Here is a 17795-nt window from a genome sequence, read left to right on the forward strand (position 1 = left end):
GGAGTAAATAAGGGGGTGACAGATGATGAGATGGTCGGATGGTATCACTGACTCAATGAACATGAGTTTGAGCAAGTTCTGGGAGAGAAGGACCTGGTGTGCTGCAGTCCGTGGTGTCACAAAGAGTCAGATACAATTGAGCGACTAAACAACAACAAATACCTCCACTCCTTTACAGATCAGGGACTTGAGGTTTAAAGAAGGAGGATACATTTATTTAATCACCTAATTCATGGTAGACTGTGAATATGAGAGGGGTTGAATTTTTTGGAAAGAAGAAGATTTCCTTTTTAAAGTGATATAAAGGCAATTTCACACAAGGAATTAATAAAGACAATTGGATTGGTAAAGGTTGGGGCCCACTGCTCAGCATGAAATCTAGATATTCTGGCTAAAAGCACCCAAATTTGTTTCTGATTTGGGATAACTGAGTAGATGTCCTAAGGTGAATGAGGAAACTAGATCCCAGTTACAGATACCCCTGAAATAATTTGCCTAGACAGCAGTAGCTATTGTTTTCCTGTACAGTTTGGCACTAGTATTCATTTTTGTGTGGCAGGTCCTCTTTTGATATTAACCTGACAACTGAATCCAGGGCCTCTCACTGAGATTTAGAAATCTTTTTTTTAACTTTTTTTTTTGAGGTATTTTTTTTTCTTCCTTAGAAAGAATTGAACCTAATGAACACATAAGTAATTTCATCCGAGTTTCATTTGAGGCCTTGTCTTCACAGACGTTGCCAGCTCATTTTGGCTTTCTGAAAGGCTTTTATCAAACCACAGGCTGAGTTTTGAACAGACATGCAGTGCTTTCAACCTATCTCTGAACTGTTGATATGAAATAACAGGAAAATCCTCTTTCCAAAAGTAACTTGAGTGAAAAGTTTAAAATAATAGAACTCTCAAAATAGTCTTGGGGATTTAGATACAAATTCTGCCTCAGCCCCAAATGGCCTACTCATTCTTATTGTAGGTGATCTAAAAGGGGGTAACATATTAATTGTTATGAAAACCTCGACTCTGGGCTCCTAACCCACCTTGGGGTGGGGAGCTGGTTAGGGCAAATTGTCTAGAGCCTGAGCCACAATTTGGGGGGTGAGATGAAACTAAGTGAAATCTTTCCAGTATAACGAAGGTCTAGAAACACTAAATTGTGTGGGATATGGAAAGAATCATGGTGGGTGGGGTGGGGAAGGATTTCAATATTGCTGGAGTATAAGGTGCCAGGTGGGGAGCCTAAGGATAAAGATAGAAAAGTTGGCAGGGACGAAGTCATGCTGGATCTTTAGGGCATTAAGGGTAAGATGGGAGAAGGGACCAGGAAAATTAAAAGGTGAATTCCAGGTTTCATTCCATGGGCTCTTGGGCAAATGACTGGGCCCAAGTTATGAGTCAGAAAAAAACCTGGGAAAATGGATAGGAGTTGATCATTCACAAGTTTCAGGTTTGTCAGTTATCCCTACATTGTAAATATGCTGAAAACTAGGGATTTCCTTACTGGTTTGATGAACAGCCCTGCTTTGTAGTTGGAAGGACTGCCATGTTTGAAGCCATCTGAGGAGCTAATGCATCCATAAAAACCCAAGAAAATGGTGTCCTCTGCTGAAGCCATGTCACTATTAATGAGTTGAGGCCCAGATAGTAGTTTAGAGCAGAGGTTCTAAGCTGGTAGCCCATGGGCCTTCCTGCTGTACTGCAAGTCTTGAAAGAAGAAGAAAGAGAGAAACTTCTAGTTTCATTCTTGGTAGGACACTTTTTCCTTCTCGTTTCACTATTTTCCACTTGGTGGAACTAAATACACTTTTCAGCCTCTCCAGGAAGCTCCCTTTCCAAATACATTACAGTCATCTTCTTCCCACTGCTCTGGTGCCTCTCTTGTTGGGTGGTGTTCTTGTCTAGAAGCAAATCATGCTTGGGAATCAACTCCTTGACTATGTGCAGCTTAAGGACAATGGTGTGGTTGAGAATGTTTGACATGTAGGGAGAAAGACAGGAGGACTCTTTCTGAGAGGGGTTTCTGTGACCAACCTACCACCAGATGTAGCCACATTGACCAAATGGACCAGTTGCTTTAGGATAGTATGTCCCAAAATATATAAGGAGACATTTCTGCCTTTGAGAAAGTCATTTTCATCCCCTGTCACCCAATAGGTTATAGAGACTAAGAAATGATATAAATACCTGGGCTTCCCAGGTAGCTCAGTAGATAAAAAATTCGCCTGCAATGCAGGAGATGCAGGAGACATGGGTTTGATCCCTGGGTGGGGAAGATCCCGTGAAGGAGGGCATGGTAACCCACTCCAGTATTCTTGCCTAGAGAATTCCATGGACAGAGGAGCCTGGCGGGCTACAGTCCATAAGGTGGCCAACAGTTGACATGATTGGAGCGACTGAGCATGCACACAAGCAGGCATATGTAGTATCTGCTGATGCAGGTACGCGTGTTAGTCACTGAGTCATGTCCAGCTCTTTACGACCCCATGATCTGTAGCCCGGCAAGCTCCTCTGTCCATGGAATTCTCCAGGCAAGAAGAAGGGAGTGGATAGCCATTCCCTTCTCCAGGGGATCTTCCCGACCCAGGGATGGAACCTGAGTCTCCTGAATTGCAGGCAGATTCTTTACTATCTGAGCCACCTGGGAAGCCCTGATGGAGACATGCAGTACATTAATTAAAGACTTTGAAAGTCCCATCTGGATGGAAACCAGTTTAACTTGTGTGTGTGTGTGTGTGTGTGTGTGTGTGTGTGTGTGTTTATTTTATTTTACAGCAGCTTGGTAACATATTACTAACAGCAATTGTTGATACAGAAAATGTCAGCAAACATTTGAACGTTTGTACTTAAACAGTGCTTCACTCATCTTTAAGTTGGGTGAACCTTAAGTATTCTGCAATTAAAGATACGCATATGTGTGTGTGTGTGTGTGTGTGTGTGTGCGCATATATATATATATATATATATATATATATATATATATATAGTCTAAGAAAATCCACCTATTTCACACTTCAAATAATCATCCTCATAATTTTGACTTTATAGCCAATTTTAGCAAATAGAGATACAATTGACATGTACCATTCATTATATCAGTTTCAGGTACACCACATAAAGTTTCAATATTTGTATATCTGTGAAATGATCACCACAATACGTCTAGTTAACACCATAACCACATAGGTGATGTGTGTGGATGTGTATGCAGAAGGAAATGGGAACCCACTCCAGTATCCTTGCCTGGAAAATCCCATGGATGGAGGAGACTGGTTCATGGGGTTGCAAAGAATCAGACATGACTGAGCAGCTTCACTTTCACCACACAGGTACAAATTTTTTTCTCGTGATGAGGACTTTGAAGATCTACTTTCTTAGGAATTTTCATATGTACAATGTAGTATTATTAATTATAGTCACCATACTATACATCACATCATGATGACTTAGTTTATAACTGGAAGTTTGTACCTTTTGACCACTTACTTGATTTAATGTTTTTTTCCCCCAGATCTTTCTTATTGTGAAAAATTTCAAGGAATTATACAGTCAACACTCATATACCTACCAACTAAATTCTGTGGTTAACTTTTTTGCTGTATTTGCCTTATTCCATATTATCAATCTATCCGTCCTGCTCTTGATCCATCAGTCCTTCTTATTTTGTGATGCATTTCAGAGGAAATGACAGCATCAGAACCTTTTACCTCTAATTACCTTAGCATGCCTATCCTCAACCAGCTTTGTTTGAATCTGCATTTCCTGGTTCCAGCAGAGCACAAAAATCACATGTTTTTTATTAACACCTCTGGAGGTCACTCAAATTTCATTCTCCACAGGGCAGGCTTTGGGATAATGCTTTGGGGCTGTGAAGACACCACCTATATCATGAAATCTTGGATTATTTAAAGTTGTTATCTTGTCTCATGTAGACTAATCACAGAATGGAAAGGGGGTTGATCTATTCACTTCATTTTATAGATGGGGAAAGTGAGGGCTAGACAGGTGAGGACTCATGCTTTTCTACAGAATGCCTTGTTCTTGAATGGGGCTCCGTTTTCCCTTCACTCTAGTCCTTGCACACCACTGACTGCTTTGGTCTCTGGCTCACAAGAGTGTTTCTGAGGTGAAGTAAAACTCCTGGGCCAGGCTCCAAACTAGGCTCCCAAGTGACTGCTTTGTAACTTCATTTCTTCCAGTTACTTGTTAATCTCATCCAAATTTCTTTTCCTTAACAATGCCCACATTTTATTCTCTTCTGGAATTCCAAGTTGATCATCTCAGTTTTGGTGAATGGAGCTGTTTAAATGAGAAGTATTAAAAGTATTCTACAGCAGACTTCTGACCCTTTTCTGGGCATTTGTAACACCCAGCTCTTTCAGAGACTAGGGTGTAGAGAGTGGGTGAGCCGAAGTGGGAATGATATCTCTGCAATTTTATATTCTACCTTAAGGATGTTCGTGATTCTAAAAACCATATTGGTAAAAAAAATTTTTTTAATCATGTTGGTAAACCATAGGAGGGCTGCTGTCATGGCAATGAGATATTTCACCCTTAAATCATAGTCAGGGAAATTATGGTGGAATCATATGATTATTTTCGATACTTCAAAAACAGTATTGCTAAAGGAGTGTGTTTATTTATTTATATATATTCCATTGAATTTCCAAAAGGATTCAAGGCAGGTGAATTAAATGATTATAGTTTTATGTGCCGATTTAAAAAATGAAGACTATAACACACATATTTGGGAAAGACCAAGCTGGAATTTCTGGGTTTGTCTCCTTTTTTCTTGGGAGATCATACTGAGGTAAGACAAGAACAAATTTTGTCCACCACGATTGTAGAACACAAAAGATTACCCCACTCCTTTCATACTTAAAAGAAAGACAAGAGCTTGGCTATGAAACAAGACTCATGATGATGGCTGACATTTTAGGAAAATGCAATAATTTACATATAAAGCATGATAAAATGATTTGTATGGTTTTAGATGTATTCTCAGAGAAGGCGATGGCACCCCACTCCAGTACTCTTGCCTGGAAAATCCCATAGATGAAGGAGCCTGGTAGGCTGCAGTCCATGGGGTCGCTAACAGTCAGACACAACTGAGTAACTTCACTTTCACTCTTCACTTTCATGCATTGGAGAAGGAAATGGCAACCCACTCCAGTGTTCTTGCCTGGAGAATCCCAGGGACGGGGGAGCCTGTTGGGCTGCCGTCTATGGGGTCACACAGAGTCGGACATGACTGAAGCGACTTAGCAGCAGCAGCAGCAGATGTATTCTGAAAGGCCTTGGAAGGCAGTCTCATTGTAGTATTTCAGAAGCAGCACATCTGGAGAAAGGTTTCTATGGCAACTCATGAAAGTTTGATTTTTTTTTTTTCCTCTCCTTTTCAAGAGCATAAATCATCCTACGGCCTAAGGCTTCAGTAAAGGTCTCCTGTATTTTAGCAGCTATTGCCATTTGTTTTGGGGGTTGTATATTTTGACTGTCTAAGAGAAAACAGAGCAAAGGGCTTCCAAGAAGTCTTGGAGTCTTACATTTTTCATATTTGGGAGCAAGATGTCAATAATGTTATTCTAGAGTTTGCTTCTCCGTGATCAAATGGATGGTGCACATTGGTATGTTTGGTTTATAGCATGTGTTATTTCAGTTTTCAAGAAAGTTGTGGGACTTCCCTGGTTGTCCAGTGGTGAAGACTTGGCAGTCCCAAAGCAGGGGCATGGGTTCAGTCCCCAGTCAGGGATCTAAGATTCCCCCACATGCCATGTGGCACTGCTGAAAAAAAAAAGAAAGTTGTGATCAGTGTGTTCTCAGGAAAGAGGAGTCAGTCTAGACTTAAGAAGGAGGAACTGTTTGGCCAAAGCATCTCCTAATCAGTAGTTTAGTGGAGGTGTCCTGCTGTCTTCATGTCTGCCTGTGAATGACATGGTCCTGGGGTTTTGCACACTGATATGCTTAAGGTGGTTTTTATCAATATATCCTTTCCAAGAAAGGCAATAAAGAAACATTCTGTTTTTAAAACTTAGAACAGTTTTAGAAATTGTTTTAAGCAACTTTGGCCTTTGTATATTATAGGAAGTCACGTGACTAATGAAAAACACCCAGGACACAGAAACAGAGCTAAACTTTAGACCGGGCTCTGCCATCGCTAATTGTGTCACAGTGAGCAGGCCCTTGAGAATCTCTTTGAGCCTCCATTTTCTAATCTGAAAAATAGGATAAACAACGCAAGTCTCAAAGGCTTATTGTTAAGAACTGAATGTGTGTGAGTACTGGAAACCATAGTGCTGTACCAATGTAAGGTGGTTATTACAATTGATTGGCTGGCTTTCTTTCCAGCTCTTCTTCTTTGGTAAAGTCCCTTTACCATTTCTGATGTGACAAGAAGAAATCAGTTTCAATGTGCATAAATATTTTAGTTTTCTTATACTATGTTAAATATGGTTATATAGACACCACTGCAGGCAGTTGTCTATTTCTTGACTAAGTAATTAAATATCATCTTTGCTGAAGGCTATTAAATGAATCCAGGTAAGTGCCAACTGTGTACTCACATTGAGAACACAAAGACTAGGTAATTAAATTCTTATCATTCAGGAAATAAGTTCTCTGAGTTTGGAGGCCACAGCATGAGCTATTCAGGCTGATGCAGTGAAAGAGGGGGGATCGCAATCCAGCCCACACACTGCTAGCCAAGCATCAATGTGAGCTGTATTCACCTGAAGAAAGGATGCTTTTTTGAAACTTACCTGCTACAAGTGTAATTTCTTCTTTCTTCCTATAATTTACACAAAGGCGTGGAATGTGCTAGCAGTGGCCCTTGTATTTATGTGGATCGTGATGTTCTACAGAAGGCTTTCAGTATTTCATCATTTAGTATGAGGAAGACTGCTTTCCATGTTTGTTTTCTGGAGTTACATTGCCTAGATTTGAATACTGGCTCTACTGGTCGCCAGCTGTGTGACCTTGGGTACATTACTTGACCTCTCTGTGCTTTGCTTTTTACATCTGCCAACTTCATAGAGTTGTTAGGAGAATAAATAAATTTTGTAAAACATTTGGAATTGAAACTGGCATATAGTCAGTGCTCAAAATATTCCCGTCTTTTGGGAAGTAAACCACTAAACTACTTATTAAGAAATGCTTTGAGCAAACAGTTCCTCCTGTTTAAGTCCAGACTAACTCCTTTTTCCTGAGGACACACTGATCACAACTTTCTTTTTTCTTCTTCTTCTTTTTTTTTTTTTCTTTTGGCAGGACTGCACGGCATGTATGATCTTAGTTCCCTGACCAAGGATTGAACCCGTGTCCACCTGCCTCTATACTCTGTGTTGAAGAGTTCAGCAATTAATGTCTGAATTGTACCTATAAATGCCACTTTCCTTTAATGAATTTAGTCTCACATTGGTGATACTTTTTCTTCTTACCCCAGCCTCTTTTGTGTGTGTGTGCATGTGTTAAATAACTGAAAAGGCATTCTTTGTAGAGACATCAAAGTATTCTAGTTCTTTGATTAGAAGGTCACTTGGTTGTTTCTAGAATTTTCTCATAAAACCGTTGCTTTGTCAGAGGTGACAGATGTGATGAGGGCTATTTGCATGGTTTTGGCTTTTTTCCTTCCTAAGAGAGTGCTTATAAGGTTTACTAGAGTTATAAGTTTAGAGATGCTTTGAGGTATCGTGAATTTCTTTTTTTTCTCAGTTTTGATCAATGATACTTTTTTGGTAACTTTAAACTGAGAAAAAGTCCTTTGTAACATGGAAGTACTGATATTTGATAATGTTTTCAGAACAATTAGTCTTGTATTTCAAAGTGCCGAAAAATTCTGTTAAATATCAGCTTTTGAAAGGAAGGACATGAGACAGACTAACAAAGCGAAGAGTGAGGCAGATGGTGATTTTGATTTTTATCTTCCTTCAAATCCCAGCTCCTTCACTGTTCTTAAGACTCTTAGAAGAGGCCCTTTGGTTCCTTGCCCTGTGTACTTTTCAGTCTCCTACAGTCTCTAACTCTTAAGCCCTTTTCCGTGGCACAAAACAGGACGCATAGAATGTTAATAATGCTGCAAACCACTGATTTCTAGGTATTTAAAATAATTTGGGTATCTAATACAGATTGAAATATCCAAATAATTGAGATAGTCATCACTTTGAGGAAACATTTTCCAAGTGAACTATGTGGAAAGGGAGATACAATATTTTGATCATTTCATGCCATTAGGCTTTCGTCTACCATTTAGTCAGCTATGCCATACTATGCTTATTCATCCAGAGGAGACTCCCTGAGGCAAAATACCAAGGGCTACTTCTGAAAGTGCCAAATAATCACTTGTTTGTGAAATATTCATTGATCCTGCATATTAAACTCAAGTTTTTATTAGCTTTTTAAAAGTAGGCAGTGATTGTGTACTTGTTTCTAAACTGGTTGCCTAAAAGAGTCTGCCACAGTGTGGGAGACCTGGGTTTGATCCCTGGAGAAGGAAATGGCAACCCACTGCAGTATTCTTGCCTGGAAAATCCCATGGATGGAGGAGCCTGGCAGGCTGCATGCAGTCCATGGGGTCACAAAGAGTCAGACACAAGTGAGAGACTTTACTTTCACTCTCAAATTGATTGCAAAAATTAAATCTCTGTTTAAAAGAAAAACCAATACTTTAAGATTCTTCTGTTTAGATGGGCAGCAGAATGTTTTTAAGATATTGCATCAATCTGTGTATAGAGTTACTGCATTTTTAACTTTTGCTTTTTGGTCCAAGGGTTTTGGCTAAGAATTCCAGTTTGGGGCTGAACCCTCACCGTTTACTAATTGTATAGTCTATGGCAAGTCAGTGAATGTCTCTTAATCTCCATTTTTTTTTTCTTTTTAAAATGAGGATAATAATACCTGTCAGTACTGTGGTGAAAATCAAATGGGTTTTTTATGTGAAATGCTACTTCTTCACACAGAGCAAAGCAACGTTCAATGCTTTATGGTGGTTTGTTATTATCGTAGATATTTTCTTTTCCTTTTTTTAGCTGTTACTGCATTGTGTCAGGAAATGATTGCCTAAGGGTTTCAACAGCACTGATTACATTGTTTAATGTTTCTACTTTATATTATTTTTCACAATAGTATTACATTTTAAAATTCTCAGACTTCCAAGAGAATATACCATTTCTCCTATTTTTGTTTTATGGCACAATGTGTTAAAAGTTCCAAATTACTGACATAAACATGAACTCTTGGGAAACAACCCTGTTGTCAGCCCAGGGGGCTTTGGGTCCTTGTTGTTTGCTTATCTTTTGATTAATCAAACCATTAATCCTTTTGCCAGTCATCGGTGAGGAATCCCTTGAGAGCTCAGTTGCTCACTTGTGTAACACCGAACAACACCATGGACTGTGGACTGTAGCCCACCAGTCTCCTCTGTCCATGGGATTTTCCAGGCAAGAAGACTGGAGTGGGTTGCCGTTTCCTCCTCCAGGGAATCTTCCCAAGCCAGGGATTGAACCCACATCTCCTTGTCTCCTATATTAGAAGGCGAATTCTTTACCACTGAGCCACTGGGGAAGCCCCTCCCTTGAGAACTACATGTAAACAAACTTTTTAAATTTTCTTTATTGAAAAAAATTTTTATTGAAGTGTATAACTGGTTTACAATATTTGGGTTAATTTCTGCTGTATAGCATAGTGATTCTGTTATATCTCTCTCTCTATATATATATACACACATACATTGTTTTTAAAGTATTTCCATTGTGATTTATCAGAGGATATTTAATATAGTTCTCTGTGCTGTACAGTAAGACCTTGTTGTTTATACATCTTGACAGTCTTAATAACTTCTGGACCAGCCTCCAACTCCTCAGTTTCTTTGGTACCCTAAAACTCCCTCTTCCTAAAATGCAGAGGATGAGATGGTTGGATGGCATCACCAACTCAATGGACATGGGTTTGAGCAAACTCCAGGGGATAGTGAAGGACAGGGAAGTCCATGGGGTTGCAAAGAGTCAGACACAATTTAGCGACTGAACAGAAACAAACTGCAGGGACTTTCTTTAAGCTATTGTTATTTGGATCAATTATTTTTCAAATCAGTCTTTGTCAGTTGATGTCCAACAAGCATTTTGAATACCACCCCACAGGAGCATGAGTGAGACAAATTGTGAGGTATTTCCCACAACATATTTTTGTATTGCTCTATTTAAAGATACTTTTGTAATTTATATTTATGCCTTTTTAAGGCACACGAACCTAGAGAACTCTAGTCAATGATTTGATAAGACCCTGGCTCGTTCTAGTAAATGTTTCTGTATAGCATCAGGTACTTACTTAGTAGTATCTTTTGTGGAATATAAAATACTAGTGTATTTGAGTGATATTGTGTTTCATTCTGAGCCACTTTTTAAGCCTCAACATGCTTAGCAAGTCTATCTGATTTCCATGATAACTGCTGTTACTATGGCTGCATGTTATTTCATATTTCATTTGTTGAACTGATGCTTGATAAGAGAGATGGCATTGAATCGTGGGCAATTTTGATTCAGTAGAAACGTTTTCTTTTTTTTCCTTATGGAGGTTAAATTGGGAAACTGTAGTTAAAAATCCAAGCCTTGTATTTCTAAATTAGGGTTGTGCAATGCTCGTGCACACTGTGTGTGGGGGGTGGACTTTGGCGCCATCACCCCACCACCTGCTGGATGTTCTGGCCTTGACCCCAAGGACAGTTATCAGAAGGTGGATTAACTCAAATAATGAAACGTCACATCAGCCTCGTAAAAAAAAAAATGGGCTGCTTCTTTTAGGACAGTTCACAGAGGGTGAATGGAGCCTCCTCTTTTCATTCTGGCTTCAACGGTAGACTCATTTCTTATGTTCCGTGGATTCTTATCAAACCACAAGATACAAGTGTGCTTTCAAAACATGGTGACCCAAACAAAGTAAAAAACACTTTTGAAATGTAATTTCTCCCTGAAGCAGAAATTGAGAGATGCGATCTATGAAAAGGATGGCTCCATGGCCCCATGGAAACCAATGCTCATAGTGGTTATAGAAGCGGACACTGAAGTGAAACTGCCTGGCTTTGCTGCTGGCTCATTATGTGATCTTGGACACTTCTTTGTGCTTCAGTTTCCTGAGCCATAAAATGGGAATATCAGTAGCACCTTTTTTTAAATTGGATTGCTGTGAAAATTCATTGAATTGATACAATAAAACACTCAGAATAGCATCTGAAATGTGGTGCACACTATGGGAATATGAGCTATTTTTGTAGGGATTTTTTTTTCTCACTTGTACTTGTGCTCAGTTGCTCAGTCATGTCTGACTCTTTGCAACCCCATGGACTGTAGCCCGCCAGGCTCCTCTATCCATGGAATTTTCCCATCAAGAATACTGGAGTGGGTTGCCATTTCCTCTTCCAGGGGATCTTCCTGACCCAGGGATTGAACCTGTGTCTCCTGCATTGGCAGATGGATTCTTTACCACTGAGCCACCGGAGAAGCCCTTTTTCACACTGCTGCTGCTGCTAAGTCACTTCAGTTGTGTCTGACTCTGTGCGACCCCATAGGTGGCAGCCCACCAGGCTCCCCCATCCCTGGGATTCTCCAAGCAAGAACACCGGAGTGGGTTGCCATTTCCTTCTCCAGTGCATGAAAGTGAAAAGTGAAAGTGGAGTCACTCAGTCGTGTCCGACTCATAGCGACCCCATGGACTGCAGCCCACCAGGCTCCTCCGTCCATGGGGTTTTCCAGGCAAGAGTACTGGAGTGGGGTGCCATTGCCTTCTCCGCTTTTTCACACTGCTACTGCTGCTGAGTTGCTTCAGTCGTGTCCGACTCTGTGCGACCCCATAGGCGGCAGCCCACCAGGCTCCCCTGTCCCTGGGATTCTCCAGGCAAGAACACTAGAGTAGGTTGACATTTCATCTAAAAGTTCCAGAACTATTATTTTTAAAAGACAAGGTAGAAATTACTTCATTTCTCTTTAAGGCACAGCATCTTGGCATTTCCTTGATTTTATTTGATTTCATAAAGCAAATGAGTAAAGTATTTGGAACTGAGTAAATTCAATTCATTGTGATAAGAATACGAGTTATCTTGTCTGAAAAAACTCTTACTAAACTCTGTAAGTTAAAGATGCAGAATTTTAAGATTTGTGAGATCAAAAACTACATTCAGGATGTACTTATACCAAAAATTACATATTTGAACTTTACACTAAGCTTTATACTTTATCAAAACTCACTGAACTCATTGGTTAAAGTTTATTGTATGTAAATGTATCTCAATAAGCTGTTTTGTTATGTTGAATTCATGATGTTGGAATTGTAGTAGGCATAAAGTATTTTTGACTGCATTAATAGATGAATAAATGAATGAAGTCATTTTATTCTTCAGTGATGAATCCTACAGGGAATGAGGACAATTAAATGAGTTGCATTTTATGTCTTTGGTTTTGTAACTTTACATCAACTTCGAAAAGTTCAGTTTTAATAGTGAATTTAAGGTCCTTTCACATGCTTTGAAGATTGACTCCCCCCTTTGCTCCTTCACTTAAATTTATTGGATTTTCAGATTTACCTTGAGAATGAAGTCAATTGCTCCATTTGGTCCTGGGTTTGCTGGGGGCTTATACATTTCTATTTTATGGGGCTCTGTGTTTTCTTTCATGTTGTCAGACACATAATCATGTAATTTAGTCTAAGATAAACATTTTGATATAGTGACCAAAGAAGTTTTTTAGGGTTTGAGACTTTTACTAAAAATGAAACCCTTTTTATTCTTTCAAGAAATAGCAGTTGGTTTCGCAGACTTGGAATCTGGGTCTCTATAGAGAAACCCTAGACACCAGTAAGTTGGTTAAGTTGAACGTGATGATACGCTATGTGTATGAGCCAACATGGACTTTAATCATTGGCTGTTAGCACGGGGAGCTTATCTGGAGTTGAGTGTTTGGTTCTGATTTCTTCTTGTATTTTCTACCAGGTATGGCAGCAGCCAAACTTCTGCATGACTCTGGCCTGAATGTGATTGTTCTGGAAGCCCGGGACCGCGTGGGAGGCAGGACTTACACCCTTAGGGTAAGACAGTAAGAATGGGCTGGAAAAATATGACCCTGAAACTGAGTTTCCTTTTTTCTTTCTGAAAGTCTTGAACTTCACTTGACTCTTTTCAAGAGAGTGAAAATTACTTCAGAACACTCCATGGTCTCTCAATTTGCTTTCTTTCCATGGCTTTCTTCTGTCCCTTTTCTCTTCTTGCCTCATAACACTTGGCACTTTCCCCATAAACGATTGCCTCAATAATTAGATATTTGAAATACATTAGTGAGTAAAACAAAGATTCCCTGCCCTTGTGAAATATATATTCCCCCCTTTTTTAAGTGGGGGAGCTATAGTGACTCAGTTGGTAAAGAATCCGCCTGCCAATGCAGGAGACCCAAGTTCCATCCCTGGGTCGGGAAGGTCCCCTGAAGAAGGAAATGGCAACCCACTCCAGTATTCTTGCCTGGAGAGTCCCATGGACAGAGGAGCCTGGCGGGCTATAGTCCATGGGATCTCAGGAATTGGATGCAACTTAGTGACTAAATCATACCACCATACAATAAACAAACAAAAGCACAAAAGGAGGACCTGCTCTAGTGTCCCTGACTATTAGGAATCCAGTTGTGTTTGGATGTGTTCACTCTTTTTTAAAGGTTGGTCCTCAGTCATTGCAAATGAAGCTAATTCAAAACCATATGAAAACCTTTCTACTGAACATAAGAGCAATTTCAAAGGTTTAAATTAGGACTCTAATGCTATCTTTCAAGTATCTGGATTAACAAACCACAAAAGAAATGGTCATTTCCTGGATGGACTTAGAGTTTATCATACTAGGTGGAGAAAGTCACACAAAGAAAGAATTATCATATGATATCATTTATATGTAGATGCTTTAAAAATGATACAGATGAACTTACAAAAAAGAAACTGACTCACATAGAAAACAAATTTATGGTTACCAAAGTGAATAGAGGGGAAGGGAGTTTGGGATTAAAATTAGGAGTTTGGGATTGACAGATACACACTGCTGCTACTGCTGCTAAGTCGCTTCAGTCATGTCCGACTCTGTGTGACCCCATAGACGGCAGCCCACCAGGCTCCCCGGTCCCTGGGATTCTCCAGGCAAGAACACTGGAGTGGGTTGCCATTTCCTTCTCCAATGTATGAAAGTGAAAAGTCAAAGTGAAATCGCTCAGTCGTGTCCGACTCTTCGTGATCCCATGGACTGCAGCTTACCAGGCTCCTCCATCCATGGGATTTTCCAGGCAAGAGTACTGGAGTTGGGTGCCACTGCCTTCTCCGAGATACACACTACTATATATAAAATAGACAAACAACAAGGTCCTACTGTATAGCACAGGGAAGTATATCAAAAATTTCTAGTAACCTATAATGGAAAAGAATCTGAAAAAGAATATATATATATATATATACACACACACACACACACACATAAAGCTGAATCTTTTTGCTACACACCTAAAACATTGTAAATCAACTATACTTCAATTAAAAAAAAAGTGGTCCTTTCCTTTCTTGCTTTTCCTCTAGCATTAGGTGCCTCAAAATTAGCCAGAAATGCTAAGTAAAGAGAAATTCATCAATAATTCATAGTTTACAAATCTAAGCCAGTAAAACCCAGAGCACTGTGGTACATAGTGAGAATGATGGGGTTCAGAAATCTCTTCCTTATTTCAAGTCCAATCAATTTTGCTTTAAAATTAGGAATGATGCAATAACCATTTAGTTGCATGAATGAGGTAGAGTTGAGAACAGAGTCCAACTTTCTATAGATACTCCTCAAGGTGTGTCTCAGTTCAGGTCAGTCACTCAGTCGTGTCCGACTCTTTGTGACCCCATGAATCACAGCACGCCAGGCCTCCCTGTCCATCACCAACTCCTGGAGTTCACTCAGACTCACGTCCATCGAGTCCGTGATGCCATCCAGCCATCTCATCCTCGGTCATCCCCTTCTCCTCCTGCCCCCAATCCCTCCCAGCATCAGAGTCTTTTCCAATGAGTCAACTCTTTGCATGAGGTGGCCAAAGTACTGGAGTTTCAGCTTTAGCATCATTCCTTCCAAAGAAATCCCAGGGTTGATCTCCTTCAGAATGGACTGGTTGGATCTCCTTGCAGTCCAAGGGACTCTCAAGAGTCTTCTCCAACACCACAGTTCAAAAGCATCAGTTCTTTGGCGCTCAGCCTTCTTCACAGTCCAACTCTCACATCCATACATGACCACAGGAAAAACCATAGCCTTGACTAGATGGACCTTAGTCGGCAAAGTAATGTCTCTGCTTTTGAATATGCTATCTAGGTTGGTCATAACTTTTCTTCCAAGGAGTAAGCGTCTTTTAATTTCATGGCTGCAGTCACCATCTGCAATGATTTTGGAGCCCCCCAAAATAAAGTCTGACACTGTTTCCACTGTTTCCCCATCTATTTCCCATGAAGTGATGGGACCAGATGCCATGATCTTCGTTTTCTGAATGTTGAGCTTTAAGTCAACTTTTTCACTCTCCTCTTTCACTTTCATCAAGAGGCTTTGTAGTTCCTCTTCACTTTCTGCCATAAGGGTGGTGTCATCTGCATATCTGAGGTTATTGATATTTCTCCCAGCAATCTTGATTTCAGCTTGTGTTTCTTCCAGTCCAGCGTTTCTCATGATGTACTCTGCATATAAGTTAAATAAGCAGGGTGACAATATACAGCCTTGAAGTACTCCTTTTCTTATTTGGAATCAGTTTGTTGTTCCATGTCCAGTTCTAACTGTTGCTTCCTGACCTGCATATAGATTTCTCAAGAGTGTGCCTAGAACCTGTGAAATGCCAATCTGCTCTTTTTTTAGGGATATCTTTTTTATCTTAAGAAAATCATTTTCACAAATATTTATTTTTATTTCTTTCCATGGGAAACAGAACCAAAAAGTTAAATATGTGGACCTTGGAGGAGCTTATGTTGGGCCAACTCAGAATCATATATTAAGATTATCCAAGGAACTAGGATTGGAGACCTACAAAGTGAATGAAGTAGAGCGTCTGATTCACCATACAAAGGTAAGTTTGGACCAACCTTTGAAGGATTTGGAGATTTTTCTATCGGTATTTCCATGCTGCTCCTGCCAAGTCACTTCAGTGGTGTCCCGACTCTGTGCGATGCCATAGGTGGCAGCCCACCAGGCTCCCCCCGTCCCTGGGATTCTCCAGGCAAGAACACTGGAGTGGGTTGACATTTCCTTCGCCAGTGCATGAAAGTGAAAAGTGAAAGTGAAGTCGCTTAGTCGTGTCCGACTCGTAGTGACCCCATGGACTGCAGCCTACCAGGCTCCTCCGTCCATGGGGTTTTCCAGGCAAGAGTACTGAAGTGGGGTGCCATTGCCTTCTCCTCGGTATTTCCATATATTAGTACAAATTCCAGATTGTCCCCTCAGACAGTCTCCTTCATCCTTGAATGATGCATATGTATTTTATAAGTATATTTCAACCATTCTAAGAATTTTTTTTACTGTTATCAAAGGCTAATTCTAAACCTATTTGGGAAGGTTATTGATGAAGTGGTATTAACCATTTGGTAACATGTTGAACAAAACCAATAGAGAAAAAACATTTGTGATTTATTAAATACCTCTATTAGAATAATTAGGGCTCTTTCATGTGATATAAAAACTTGTGTACAGTTTTACAAATGCTATCTTAGACATCATGTGATAGAGTATTTGCAATATGTCTAATGTAATTATTTTGAAATTTGGTTATTATGTCCTATATATGGGCTAAACTCACTCTCTTTTGGAGATTTGCATAAAAATAGGTCAAGTCCCAAATTTCATCTTCTGTGGAAAAGCTCCATTGATCTCCCTCAAATTTCTATGAGTTTACTGGGTCTCACATTCTCATGATCCATTTGTGATCCACGGTTCTTGCTTCCATGATACATATGCTCATTCACATTCGTGGCCTGTGACTCTCTTCTTTCCTTTGCTCTATGTCAACCTGGGTTAGAATTCACCTCTTTGTCTTGACTTTCTCTGGACTACCCCGAGCATTTGTGTGCAGTAGACTGGACTGAAGTTTTGAACAGTGGGGGTGAGGGGTTCAATCACAGAAACAAACAACTTAGAACTTAATATTGGACATTGTAATTCTAGGTAGCTCTTCAAACTGGGTGCCCTTGGTGATTTCTCACTGGCTACATTTTTCTGTGGATTCCAGTCTCCCACCATGTTTCTCCCTTTAGACTCTTCTCACACCTCTCTGATGCTTGTTTTCCCAGCATCTCTGTCTTGGTACAAAATATCACTGATGTTCTCTGACAGTCACCTGTCCTGGATCCTACTCTGAAGTCCCACAGAAGGACTGGCAGACATTTTTAATTCCAATCTTTCCTCTTTTCCTCACTTATCTCCTTAAATGGAATTGAGCAATATAGAGACAAGTTCCTCACTGGAAAAAATTATACCCTTAGGAGACAGAAGAAACTATCAACAGTTAGTTTTGAATCACATAATAGTGTTGACGTGTATATTATTTGTGGGTGATAATATTAAGAAGGACAAATAATAGACTATATGTTGTGAATTGTTTAGTGAAACAGAAAATTAAAATCTATCTGATTTGGTATAATGTGGGTAATATTTATAAGAAATGTTTTGTTTGACCTTCAGATTTTGTTTTATGAGCCTTTTCACCTTGCTTCCATATGTGTCTAGTGGGAAAAGAGACACATGAATTAAAAATGAAAATAAAGCATGGTGATAGCGTGATTTATTGA

The 17795-nt window shown here is 39.8% G+C and overlaps 1 protein-coding gene across 1 annotated transcript in view; it reads left to right on the forward strand.

The window, feature by feature from the left end:
- MAOB (monoamine oxidase B) overlaps positions 1-17795 on the forward strand; it is a 120988-nt gene that overhangs the window by 28184 nt on the left and 75009 nt on the right. Inside the window, exons 2-3 of the mRNA XM_068962953.1 lie at positions 12967-13061; positions 15944-16081. Coding sequence (XP_068819054.1) covers positions 12967-13061; positions 15944-16081 — 233 coding nt within the window. The remainder of the gene's footprint in view (positions 1-12966; positions 13062-15943; positions 16082-17795) is intronic.

Source organism: Capricornis sumatraensis, chromosome X (assembly GCF_032405125.1).
Source record: "Capricornis sumatraensis isolate serow.1 chromosome X, serow.2, whole genome shotgun sequence".
In the NCBI taxonomy this organism is placed as follows: domain Eukaryota; kingdom Metazoa; phylum Chordata; class Mammalia; order Artiodactyla; family Bovidae; genus Capricornis; species Capricornis sumatraensis.